The sequence below is a fragment of the Capricornis sumatraensis genome, chromosome 8 (genome assembly GCF_032405125.1).
Source record: "Capricornis sumatraensis isolate serow.1 chromosome 8, serow.2, whole genome shotgun sequence".
Taxonomy (NCBI): domain Eukaryota; kingdom Metazoa; phylum Chordata; class Mammalia; order Artiodactyla; family Bovidae; genus Capricornis; species Capricornis sumatraensis.
The window spans coordinates 65109723-65122436 of NC_091076.1; the positions used below are offsets into that span (position 1 = coordinate 65109723).

Consider the following 12714-nt stretch of genomic DNA (forward strand, 5'->3'; position numbering starts at 1 on the left):
AGACATACTAGTTCTAGAATCCTTTACGGCAGTTAAGTCAGTCCTGGTTTCCTTACTCCACAGGGACCACCTTCCCGGCAGAGCTCCCTAGGGCCTCCAGAGTTACAGCTGGCCACTGAAGAGATACACAAGAGCCTTTGCTCAGTCTACACTGAGCATCTGCCAACACAAGAGTTGTTACCCACTGCTAAACGGAACACTCACTTGCTAGACACAAAGTACACTGCTGGTCTCAGGATTAAGCTGGGGAACTCAGATTTCTTACCTATTCTTGTTAAACTGAATTGCAAAGTCTGTCATGTGCTGCAGAGCTTTGTTGGTGAAGTTCATTTCCATATAGATGTGCCCTTGGCGGTGAGTAAATGTTCCTGAAATCTCCAGGCCTTTAGCCTTTACTGCAGGCAGCCAGACCTAAAATATAGCATAAAGCCCAATGAAATTAGGCAGGACTCATCTCACTGCTGTTTTTGAGTAAATAAGGATGAAATTAAGATTTCACTTCGTCAGGCAGTTAAGGTACTGAAATAAGCTTCATTTACAGGAGTTTCCCCTTCATCTTCTGATTTCCTTTTGAGCATGACATCAAGAGAGGCTGAGACTAGAAAGATTATCAATGACACTAACCTAAATCAGAACTCTAAAAAGGTGCACTAAGATGCATGAAAATCAAGTCTGAGCAATGGCACTCTAGAATCCACATGCAATTCCAGTGGAAAGGAGAGTAGAAGGAATACGAAGTAAAATGTTATGTCTTTCCCTCTCTGAACTGATATAAAGTTCAAAGCACTAGATTGATTTCAGTGCTGATAAGCAAGGCAATATTTCTAAACTGGAGAACAAAATGTAAACACTTAACATTTCCAATTTTAAGTCTAATTATAAAAATGGTTAATAAGGGTGCTATGGTGCTTTTTATTGCTAGGCTTGAGGCCACCATTCATCTTCCTCGTAAATTCTCTAGAACAAGGGCCCCAACCTTGAACTTATTATCAGTGGGAGTAATGCAAATGTTAAACATGAAATAATTCAGGTCCTGTCCACTAAGAAAGTGTTGTGTTACTTACAGCCTTAGGAGCCACATATCCACCAGGTGCCATGCCTATCCCCGTGGAGAGTTCAAACAGGTCATTCAGACCACTGCTGACCACAGCAGGAGTAGGGGAGGGAGCAAAGGTTGCAGGCACTGATGATGGGATGAAGGACTGTCCCACCTGCAGGGAATGAAAGGGAAGGGGAGCAGGGAGATCAGGAAGAACAGATTAATCGTCCTTAAAATGCTGCGATCTATTGTAATAGTTACTGGTAAATAAATAAGAACACACCATAATTACAATATTCTTAGGAGTTTAATTCATATATTCTTTGTCCTTTAAATCATCATGGTTATTTTTTCATCATTGAAAAGATACACACACTCTTTAGACGTTCTATTAAGAGAGTAATCAGCAGGATCAGGAACACAGTAACCCAAGGTTTTTTCTATTTGTTTCCAATTTTAGCTTCCATGATTCTGTGCAAAAGGCCTATAGTATCCCCAGGAAACTCTCCTGGGGGAGACGGATACTCATACTCCCCAATTCTTTTACGAGGAGAGTCTCACTTGGAGTCCAGCTGTCTCTCAAGCTCTTTCTAGATGACAGAAAAGAATAAGGGTATTCTCTCATCAAGATGGGAGGTTCCATTTCCTCTGGCTCTTTACCATCAGGAAGACAAAGAACTCTGTAGTCACCAGAGCGCCAATCCCTAAAGACACCCCTACAGCACATGTGGTGTATGGTTCCAAAGATTCCAAGTAACCCTATACTACTATCTACTCTTCTTAACACTGCTACAGAGGTTCTGGTGTACAGGGCTAGATAGCAGCGGTGGCTGGTCTGAGAAGGTGCGCATAGGAAAGGCATCAAACGGGGGCAGCGCATCCCATGGTGAAAAAACCGATGGCACTTACTGCCGGACTTCCTCCAATGCCCCCGCCAAGGTCACTGCCAAGCTGAAAGAGAGAAGGAGAGAGAGGAGAGAAAGGTAGAGTTCATTTAGCTAAGTACTAGATGCCCATACAGAATGTGCAAATTGCTCTACCAAGTTTGCGGGGAACACATGCTATTCAAGTTGACTCCCAAAGTCTAAAGAAATTCTAGATTACAAAGAAATACATCCTAGGGGAACTAAGTAGGGGACATGACGATGTGCAGAAGTTGTGAGAAAACTTGGAAAGAAGATGGAGCTGGGACACCTCAGGGATGTTTCAGATCCAATCTTTCCACTGGGGTACACAGACACAAACCCAAACAGCATTTAAAGAATTTACATATTCCAAGAAGCTCTATCTCCAGGTAGTAATGTTTTGGATATGTCTTATTTTTTAAAAGGAAATTTGAGGGGGAAAAAAGAAAATAATGAAAATGTGCTTTGAACTACAAAACTTGCTGCCTCACTGAGAAAGTGGGGGCCAAACCAGTAGTGAACTGCAATTTCAAGCTCCAAAAATTACAGCTGAAACCAGAGGGATTTTCAGTTTAGAACTCTGCTAAGAAAGCAAACAGCTGGGTTAGGAGGATAGCCTACCTGGGGAGGAAGTGGGAAGGCTTGCCATTTTTCAACTCTCTCTCACAGACAGTACAATTAAGGAGAAATGCTATGATTTCTCTGAAGTAGATTATTTAAAAGGATTAGCTACTAAAGAATTAACGTAATTAACGTAATTAACAGGAAAATAATTCCACATGGTCTTAGCTCTGCCCCATCGCCCCCCCCAACCCCTCCAGGGCTCTGATATAATTCACCCTGAATTTCAGCACAAAAGTATTTAAAAGAACTGAAGCTGAAAACAGCTAGTGTGAAGAAACATAAAACACACATATACAAAACTAATGGTGCTGTTGAAAAGGCCAACACCACTTTTTTTGTGTTACAATTTCACACTGCTGCTTCCCTAGTTCTCACTGTGTATCTAAAATTCATCTCTGAATCACCAAATGCCTTGTCTGCTTTACAAAACAGTTTCCTTTATTATCATTTAGTGATAGAAACTTGGAGAGCTCGATGCTATAGATGTGTTAAAAAAAAACAACTGTACTATCTTCAGGATTTGAGACAGAGGATTCATTATCTTCTCAGTAAACAGATACATAAAACTGAGTTGTCAAATCTCAAAAATAATATATATATTGAAAAATAATGGGACTTATGACATTCTGTTTCCATCCTAGAAGGGAAAAAAAAAAAAAAAAAAACCCACCCAGGCAGGTGCTGCCTAACTGGCACAAGTAAGCTTGCTCTGCACTAAGCTACAGAGCACTCCAAACCTCAGAGTCAACACTTCCAAAATTTGGTTTCTGAAGACTATGTAATGGTTGGACCTGGGACAAGAAATCACAGGCACAGACAGATGAAAAGATCATCACAACCAAGACTCTGAGGAACTGGAAACATGGTGGCAAACAGAAAGGGCATTACACATCTGCCTTCTCCCTGTTCCTGGAAGAGCCCACATCCAGAGGATGAGAGCCCTTTTATTCAAACACACACTTACATAACGTTTGTTAGAGAAAAGGTACAATGGGGAATGTAAAGATGCCAAGTGATGGGGGAATACACAGACGAACCACATCTAGGCTTTGCAAACTAGCAGAAAAATAAAACACGAATGCAAAACCATACAGAACATGCTACACACAAAAAGCAAACTTCTAGAGAGAAGAGCCTCCTTTTGGCTGAAGGATAATGAAAAGATGTTTGTGAAACTACAGAAAGCAAAAATGGGAGAGGTTATTTCTCAGAATGTACAAAGGTTAAAAAAGTAGGAATAAAAGCATGATCAAGAAGAAAGAGCAGTCTAAGTAGACTGGAGCACAGGGCAGATAGGTGTAAAAAAAAAAGAAAGAAGCCATAGAAAACAAATTTTGCAAAAGCAAGCTGCTTATGGGAGGTCTTTAGTTTTCAATTTCTCCTTATGAAACTTGGAGGTTTCTTAGAGTAAGATTCAAACTTTCTAAGAGTATTAATAACTATCTCAATTTTGTTCTAATAACTATGGCTTTCAACCTTAAAAACAAAGTGGAATCAACCACCTTTGTGCGTATAGTGTGGGGAGTTGTTGTTCAGCTGCTAAGTCATGTCTGATTCTTTGTGATCCCATGGGCTGCAGTACATCGGGGTAAGCGGACTTTTAAAACCACTGATGCCCGAGTCTCAGTTCCGGTCATAGTGATTTAATTGTTCTGAGGTATAGCCTGGGCATCAGAATTTTAAAAAGTTGCCCTAGTGATTCCAATGTATAGACAAGGTTGAAAACCACTGCCTTAGAGAATTAACTATTATCTGGAGTCAGACAAGAGATATCAGTTTAGAAATTACTTTGGAGCTATCTCCTAAATTGAAAAGGAAGCTAGAACTTGAGCAGAAAGAAAAGCCCTTTCTAAGGAAGGCAATGATGCAGAATGTCTCATTTGTCCCAGTGCTGGTTTTGATCTGGTTTTATGACTTTCTGATGGGCTTACACACTCTCCCCACAGCCATTATCCTCCCTTCTGGGCTATCTCACAACTCAAGTTTGAAAGAGATGGAATTCTTTATGGACCTAGTTGGGACTTGATGGCAAGAAAAAGCACACTGGAAGAGAAAAAGCAATAGTATCAAAGATGCTAAATTCAATAAAAGGTATTGAGAAAAGGCACTCACTAGCGGTGTTCTTTCCAAAGGGAAAAAAAGCCCATTTATAGCCCTTACTTTCTTAGATTTCATTATTATATTTGAGCATTATATGAGTATTATCTTAGCTGGACAGGATCTAAATGTACTCTCCCCCGCCCCCCATGCTGCTTGTCAATTTTATTCAAAACCATGTAAGAGAAACTGAAAAGCAATTCTGACACTCTCCATGTATGTTCAGCTGATCAGATACACCTGAGCTGCAACCCAGACTCAAGATCTCTGATCTTACAGAGAGAGAATGCAAGGGGTATTAGAGACACATAGCCAGAAATAAAAAGGTTCACCTAACTGGGCTATGTCCAGAGAGCACAAGTAAAGGACAATTTCAGTATGCTTTCTAACTAGCAAAACTATAGCTTATTCAGACTTCATTTGGCAGCCTTCCTTTTCAGTGAAAAGTTTCTGAGAGGCTGTCATCTTCCTCTGAAAATATGACACAGGTGACAGCACAGGGACAGACAAGAGTAACCAGAGCTGTCAGCAAGGACAGGAGAGAGGGCCTCTCCCATCCACAGTGACAGGCAGGTTGAGGCAGGTATTAGTTCGGGGTGGGCAGGGGTGGGGCAGGGAGGCTAGAAGTCCGAACTAAACAAAGCAATGTTGTCATGTTAGCCTGAACCAGCCACTAATGTTTCAGTTCAGTTGCTGGTATTAACCGGAGTCAGATGAGATTCATCTGTTTGGTAATACTTTCTAATCAGGTCAGGTACAAAATCAGTCAAACTGCACTTGTAAAAATTTAGTGATATCTGTTATCCACTGAGCTAGGGAAGGTGAGTGAAAAGTAAGCTATGACTTTAATCTCAAATGCTGTATATGTTTTAAGTGGTCTTTAGGAGCTCTTTCCCATTATTCCCAGGATTGCCTTAATGAGGCTGCTATTTTCTCCATGAAGGAAGTAATGTCAACTTGCTTCCTTGGTGGATCAGGCAGTTAAGAATTTGCCTGCAGTGAAGGAGGCCCAGGTTTGATCCCTGGTTCGGGAAGATCCCCCGGAGAAGGGAATGGCTACCCACTCGTGTTCTTGCCTGGAGGATTCCATGGACAGAGGAGCCTGGCGAGCTACAGTCTACAGGGTCGCAAAGAATCAAACATGACTGAGCAACTAACATTTTTTTATAGACCAACTAAATCAGTATACAGGAAGATGAAGAAAGGAGGGGTGACAATTTCAAGAAAAGAATATTTTAAATGGTGCAAATTAAACAGAATTTTCCTAAAGGTCCCTAGCTGATACCCACGTCTAAAATTTCTGCTAGTGGTAAAGCTTCCCCAGCCTCTAATCTAAATCACATTAAATGGCACATTAACAGTAACACTAACATTGGCTACTGCCAAAGAGTGGGGTGCTTCAGCATGTCTGAATTAGTGCTGAAACAGCTCAGTTCATGTTGAACTACATAATAATGTATTGCTTCACTGTCAGTGAATTCATGGTGACTTTAATTTATGGGCTAAAGAGATTTCAGCATGGATACATGAGTTCTGCTGCAGAACCTGGTTGAGTCAAAAGTTTGAGAGCTGAGTTTGCATACCAAAAGGAAATTCCTTCATCCAATGGCAACATGCTTTAATAGCAGAAGTACAAAAAAAAGAATTCAAGACTGAGGTTCTATAAGGCAACAAGTCTGTCAGACTCTAAGCAAAGGATAAGTCTTGACATGGCCACCAAGTAGACTGAAAATAAAACAAAACACAAAACCCCATAAATGTTCACAAAGACTGATCTGGGTTAGCCCCCTTGACAAGGTGCATCTGACCAGTCTAAAGTATACCTGTCTGCTTCTGAAACTATGGAGCTGTCTGAGAATCTGAAGACATTCTCTTAATTAGAGGTAGAGATCTTAAGCTCACACATTTCTTTGCTCCTTTCTGGAATTATTACCTCTTATGTGACACTATCCAGAACTGATTTAATTGAAGAGAGTCTAAGAAATGTTTCAGGGCAGATAGTTTGCCAATAGCTCTGTTAGGCAGGAATCAAAATAGAATGATGTAAAAATAGTACACAATGACTCCCATCACAAACAAAACTTATACCAAAATCTTACTGGCATCAAAAATATCAATCTGTGTTTTTCCTATCAGTTTTAGATTTTAGTAGGCACACACTATCTCTGAGGTAAAGTGTGGTTTTCAGCTGCTAGGCTGCAAATTTTAATTTGATTTTTCACAAAGCTATTTAGAAAAGCACCATAAAATATAACTAATTGAACCAGTGAAAATAATCTGTAACTGTGCCAAAGCTATTAGACAAACTCATGATGAGAACAGAACAGACTTGATGTGGAACAGCATAAAGGAGTTGAGATTATACAAAATCATCAGAAGACTCCTTAACTTGAAGGAAAAAAAAAGTCTTATATCAACAGAAAAAGAGGGTGATGTAATAGATTATGTTCTGAGATGGGACAGGGGACAGAATGTGACGAGAAGTTCCTAGAATGGCCATTACTGGTCTCTTAGGTCAGATATAACTCAATGTTCAATGTAGTAAAAGTCCACAGGAGCAGCTCTGTATCTGGTTTCATCTTTCTTTGCAGTAATTACCTGATTATATACTTGTTCACAACTATATTCCTGATACACAGAATAGAGCCTGACACAGAATAAGCACTCAAATATTTATTGAGTGACTGAATGTTTCACTAACCATATAAGCAGCACTATTATTTCTTGGGGAGATAATTTTGAAATCAATCACTTCACTGGTGAAAATTATCACAAAATGGATAGAAGGCTGACAAAATTGTTTCACTAACTGCCGAGAGCACAGTTATCTCTATCAACACTGCCAAAACATATGAATAGAACCAATTAAGGGGGAAAAAATGACCCCATCCCCTCTATTCCCAACCAAAGCCAAAGCTTTTTCTAGAATCTGAATGTATTGTCTGAGTGGTTTTGACTGTCAGTTTTCATCACAAGAATGCCCCACACATCATTTTATTGCCTTGAAAGTACTTGCTTTATATCACAGCTCACCACCAAATAGCTGGGAACACAGGATTTTGTGGCTCTACTTGAAAGAGGGTAAGATTAAGCAATCTCAGTCCTTTTGCTGGAAGACAGATGTATAAACTTATCCAATCCCTCTTCTCATTAATGAGTATTTTTATTGTCTTTCTCAAACTTTCAAGTGCCTCCTAGTGGTAAGCTAGCTCATATTCACATTCAGTTCAGTTCAGTTCAGTTCAGTTCAGTCGCTCAGTCGTGTCTGACTCTGCGACCCCATGAATCGCAGCACGCCAGGCCTCCCTGTCCATCCCCAACTCCCAGAGTTCACTCAGACTCACATCCATTGAGTCAGTGATGCCATCCAGCCATCTCATCCTCTGTCGTCCCCTTCTCCTCTTGCCCCCAATCCCTCCCAGGATCAGAGTCTTTTCCAATGAGTCAACTCTTCGCATGAGGTGGCCAAAGTACTGGAGCTTCAGCTTTAGCATCATTCCTTCCAGAGAAATCCCAGGGCTGATCTCCTTCAGAATGGACTGGTTGGATCTCCTTGCAGTCCAAGGGACTCTCAAGAGTCTTCTCCAACACCACAGTTCAAACGCATCAATTCTTTGGCGCTCAGCCTTCTTCACAGTCCAACTCTCACATCCATACATGACTACTGGAAAAACCATAGCCTTGACCAGATGCACCTTAGTCGGCAAAGTAATATCTTTGCTTTTGAATATTCACATAGAGGGCACCAAATCCCATGGACGGAGGAGCCTGATGGGCTGCAGTCCATGGGGTTGCTAGGAGTCGGCCATGACTGAGCGACTTCACTTTCACTTTTCACTTTCACGGACTGGAGAAGGAAATGGCAACCCACTCCAGTATTCTTGCCTGGAGAATCCCAGGGACGGGGGAGCCTGGTGGGCTCCCGTCTATGGGGTCGCACAGAGTTGGACATGACCGAAGTAACATAGCAGCAGCAGTAGCAGCAGCAGCAGCAGGAAGTATATCATGGAAAGGCCTAGGGCAAGCAAGTCTTGTATTTTATTAAATTTACTTTCTAAGCCTTAATATGGTGTGTTTATGTTGCTTGCCATAGAGTAAAACTTAACACTACAAGATGACAAACCAGGTTTATCCTGCAGCTTCAGATGCACCCTATGCTCGGCTGTTTAACTCCAGAGATTGTGTAGTCCAGTATGAGAAGATCAAAGTTAAGTGAGACTGGACTCTATTATGGAAGATGACAATAACAAACTGCAGGAACCACAGGACACTGAAGGTGTGTATAAACTTTAAAGTTTTCAAAAAGTCCTGGGTTCAAAATCCTGACTGAGACTTCCTAGCTATGCTTCCTTCAGTTATCTGTCAAATGAGACCCAATACCAATTACCCTGCAGACTTATTTTGAGGATTAGAAATTATAAAAGTTCTAGCACAGAGATCCGCACTCGGTATTTGGTAATTATTCCCCAAACTGCCTGAGGCCAGCCTTCACGAAACTTATGCACTGATAAAAGAGACAGTAGTTACAAAAAGCCACTTAAGAATTTACCAGGCAAAACTGGGCTACAATTTATAAAGCTCTCTCCACAACACTTCCAACTCTAAAACTTAAGTTCTTAAATCACAGTAAATCTTTTCCAGAGGAAGAGAGATGAAGATGTAGCATGGATTTCCCATGGGCTAAAGAAACCTCAAATTCATTACTATAATCGTGCATCAGTTAACATATCTGAAAGGTAAAAATCTGTAAGAAACAGGTAGGATGTTCTGAAAAACACACTGGAGTCTGGAAAAGGCAGTTTCTCCTCTGTGCTATTCTGTTCTAGCGGGGCACACTGCTAGCACATTTCTCTCGCAGAAAACCCTCTGTCAGCTTAGAGAAAGGGGATTCTGGATGATGTTTCTTTTCCATTCTTGATATACAATAGCACCATTTTTCTAAACAGAGTAACACACAGCACCTTGGATGAAAAAAAGGCCATAGTTTAGCCAAGGTCTTTGCTGACAGTCTGAAAATAATGGAAACAAATAATCAAGATTCAATTATCACTTCAGTGCTCCTTAGAGATATCACATTCACCAGCACATGTTGTATCTGTATAGCGTGTATGCAAGGCTTACACACATGGGTGCCAGCTCATCTCCCACACTACACCAAACCAGAAGGGTCTGCACTGTCAGAAAAGCCACCCTACCCAGGATGAGCAGTTTCTTAGACTTGGTAGCTGGGACATCAAAAGACACCCATACAGCTTCTAAAACAAAGAAGCAAAAACCCCAACAACACTGAAATAGTATACTACACTGCTCTACACACAGAACAGATCACTCTCGTAAGTCTCATTAACTGAAATTCACTGCACATCAAGCAGACAGTTAAGTTTATACTAACAGGAGGAAACTATGTTTTAAGCAAAAGAGAATATGCTAAAGGACAAGAAAAAACTAAGGAGGAAAGTGAAGAGTATATCAGAAATCCATTTTCATTTAAGTCCAGTGATATAGAAACATTTTTAAAAATCTGAAGCTCTGTATACATCAATGGTTTTCAAAGGTAAAGTGAAGTGAAAGTCACTCATTGTGTCCGACTCTATGCAACCCCATGGACTATACAGTCCATGGAATTCTCCAGACCAGAATACTGGAGTGGGTAGCCTTTCCCTTCTCCAGAGGATCTTCCCAATCCAGGTATTGAACCCAGGTCTCCTGCACTGCAGGTGGATTCTTTTCCAGCTGAGCTACCAGGGAAACTCAATGGTTTTCAAAGACCTACCTTCAAAACAAACAAACAAACAAACAAACAAAAAACCGAAACAAAAACAGACCAAAAAATACCCAAGAAAACAAACCAAATAACAACAAAAAAACACCATGTTAAGAATCACTTGGGAGGAATGGTGTGCACGTGTGTGTTTTTTTTTTTAATGTCACAGCTACATACCTACCTCACTCTGGTTTAAGAACAGTAGCTATTATATGAGTCACTATTATTGATGGACGAAGGCTAGAGCCTTCAGGTAAGTTGTAATGAATAATAATAATGAATGAATGGATTGACAAGTATTTCCTGAATGACAGCTCTGGAAAAGTCACAATTCACTAAATCTCAAAATTCTGTAAGTGTGATAATGAAAGAGGGCAAATAAAATCTAATGGGAGGTTCACCAAGATATGAAAATGGAAGACTACTACTATCCTCTAGTGAATTTCAAGTTTTAAGACAGAGGAACAGAAAATGGATAGATAATCTAAAATACAAGACAACTTTCAGTCTCCAATTATGGACCATGAGCAAGGGTTAAAGAACCCTAAATCTAAATTGGTCAAATTCAACCTTTGGCCAATTTCTGATAGGCTGGATCACCTAACAGCAAATCACAGTAAGAAAATGCCCTAGAGTTGGGGGTAAGAGGTGAGGTGGGGCGGGACAGAACAAAGGTAAATTCAGAGAGGACTGTTCTGTAGGAGGTGCCAAGACTCACCAGAATATAATTCTGTGGAAATCACTGTCTTGGCTTAAAGACCAATTTTTTTAACTCTCTACCTAACTTCATCTGGAACTTCACTTGGCCCAATACTCTCAGTCTTGGCTGCAAAATTAAAATAACCTGGATATTAAAAAAAAAAAAATCATCATTGAAGAGAAGTGGACAACAGAGGATGAGATGGTTGGATGGTATCACTGACTCAAGGGACATGAGTTTGAGCAAGTTCTGGGAGATGCTCAAGGACAGAGAAGCCTGGTGTGCTACAGTCCATGGGGTCGCAAAAGAGTTAGACAAGACTGAGCGACTGAACAACAATAGGGTCCTATCTCTCAGAAATTCTGTTTAATTGTTCTAGAGCTAGGTACAAACACTCCCAGTATATGTATTTTTTAAATACCAATTATGCAGCTAGAGTTGAGAGCACAAAGCTTGGAATAAAAGGTAAGTAGCTGCCACGCTTCATTAGTAGCACAGCACTGACCTCTATGGGTAAGGTTCTGTTAGAAACCAATGATAAAAGCAAGCAGAAACTTTTTGGAGAGGCTTTCTGAGATGAAAACTGATGACGTAACCTGAGTGCTGCTTGCCAGACAACCACGTATTAATAATTCTGATCCAGGCTACATTTTAAATGGGGACCTGGGTCAAATTCTACCATACCCAGCAACATTCTTCTTCTTAGAGAATAAAAGACAGACTTTTAACAAAATAATTTAAAGAGTTTCATGCCTTCCCTCAATGTAGGCAGAGTAGGAGCCATCTTTCCAGGAATGTGTTTACTACTGAAGTCAGGAGAAAAAGGCACAGAGGTTTATCAATAGCTATTCCAACACCAAAGTGAAGTGGTTCACAGTGATTACAGATATTCCATGTCTTTACAATGCAAAATGTTGTCCGCAGACATGGGTGTTTGTTAAAAAAGAAGACTCCTAGGTCATACCCCAGACCAACAATTATCTTGTTCAAGATCTCCATTTGATGTATGTACACATTAATTTGAGGAGCACTGTTAAAAGGTAAGGATTCATTCAAGAAACAGCACTATCTATACAGATTAAATAAAAACCCTGAGAACTATTTTCGTCTTTCAATTAGATAATTTACGCAAGAACAATAAAAGCTTTTTAAAAATGGCACAGACTACTGCTGCCACAGAAACTCGTCTTTCACACAACCAGATTTAGGTCTCTTCCTTGTGATGTTCTCTTAAAAGGAATCTTGGTTCTTTGAATGAATATATATTTAACTGCAGACAGATTCAAAGCAAAAAGAAGGCCTTTCCTCCTCATTCTGATTTCTGGGATATATTTGTATCACAAAAGAAGCTGAAGAAACCTGCATGTAAACACTTTCTGGGGCTGTAACACCAAGTATGCCATTTTAAATCTCAAAGTCAGAATAAGCTAAAATTTAGAGTTACAGGAACATTACTGGGCTTACACAGCAACCCCTATATAATATTTAGATATCCAATGATAAAACAGTTTATTCTCTGCCCCAAAGAGAATATCTTTTGCAAAACAAACAAGAAAAAGCCCACATGTGACTTAGTCTACTACAA

At 40.2% G+C, this 12714-nt stretch overlaps 1 protein-coding gene across 3 annotated transcripts in view; it reads right to left on the minus strand.

Annotated features, from left to right (window-relative positions):
* Window positions 1–12714, minus strand: part of AP2B1 (adaptor related protein complex 2 subunit beta 1) — a 109435-nt gene that overhangs the window by 41459 nt on the left and 55262 nt on the right. For 2 of the 3 annotated variants that reach the window (XR_011145174.1, XM_068977645.1), the window contains exons 15-17: window positions 1949–1990; window positions 1065–1211; window positions 266–411 (exon numbers count right to left, since the gene is read on the minus strand). Coding sequence is in view for 2 of the 3 variants with exons in the window: in XM_068977645.1 (XP_068833746.1) it covers window positions 266–411; window positions 1065–1211; window positions 1949–1990 (335 nt within the window). In the remaining variant the exon portion in view is untranslated. The remainder of the gene's footprint in view (window positions 1–265; window positions 412–1064; window positions 1212–1948; window positions 1991–12714) is intronic. The other variant, XM_068977646.1, reaches the window with a different exon arrangement.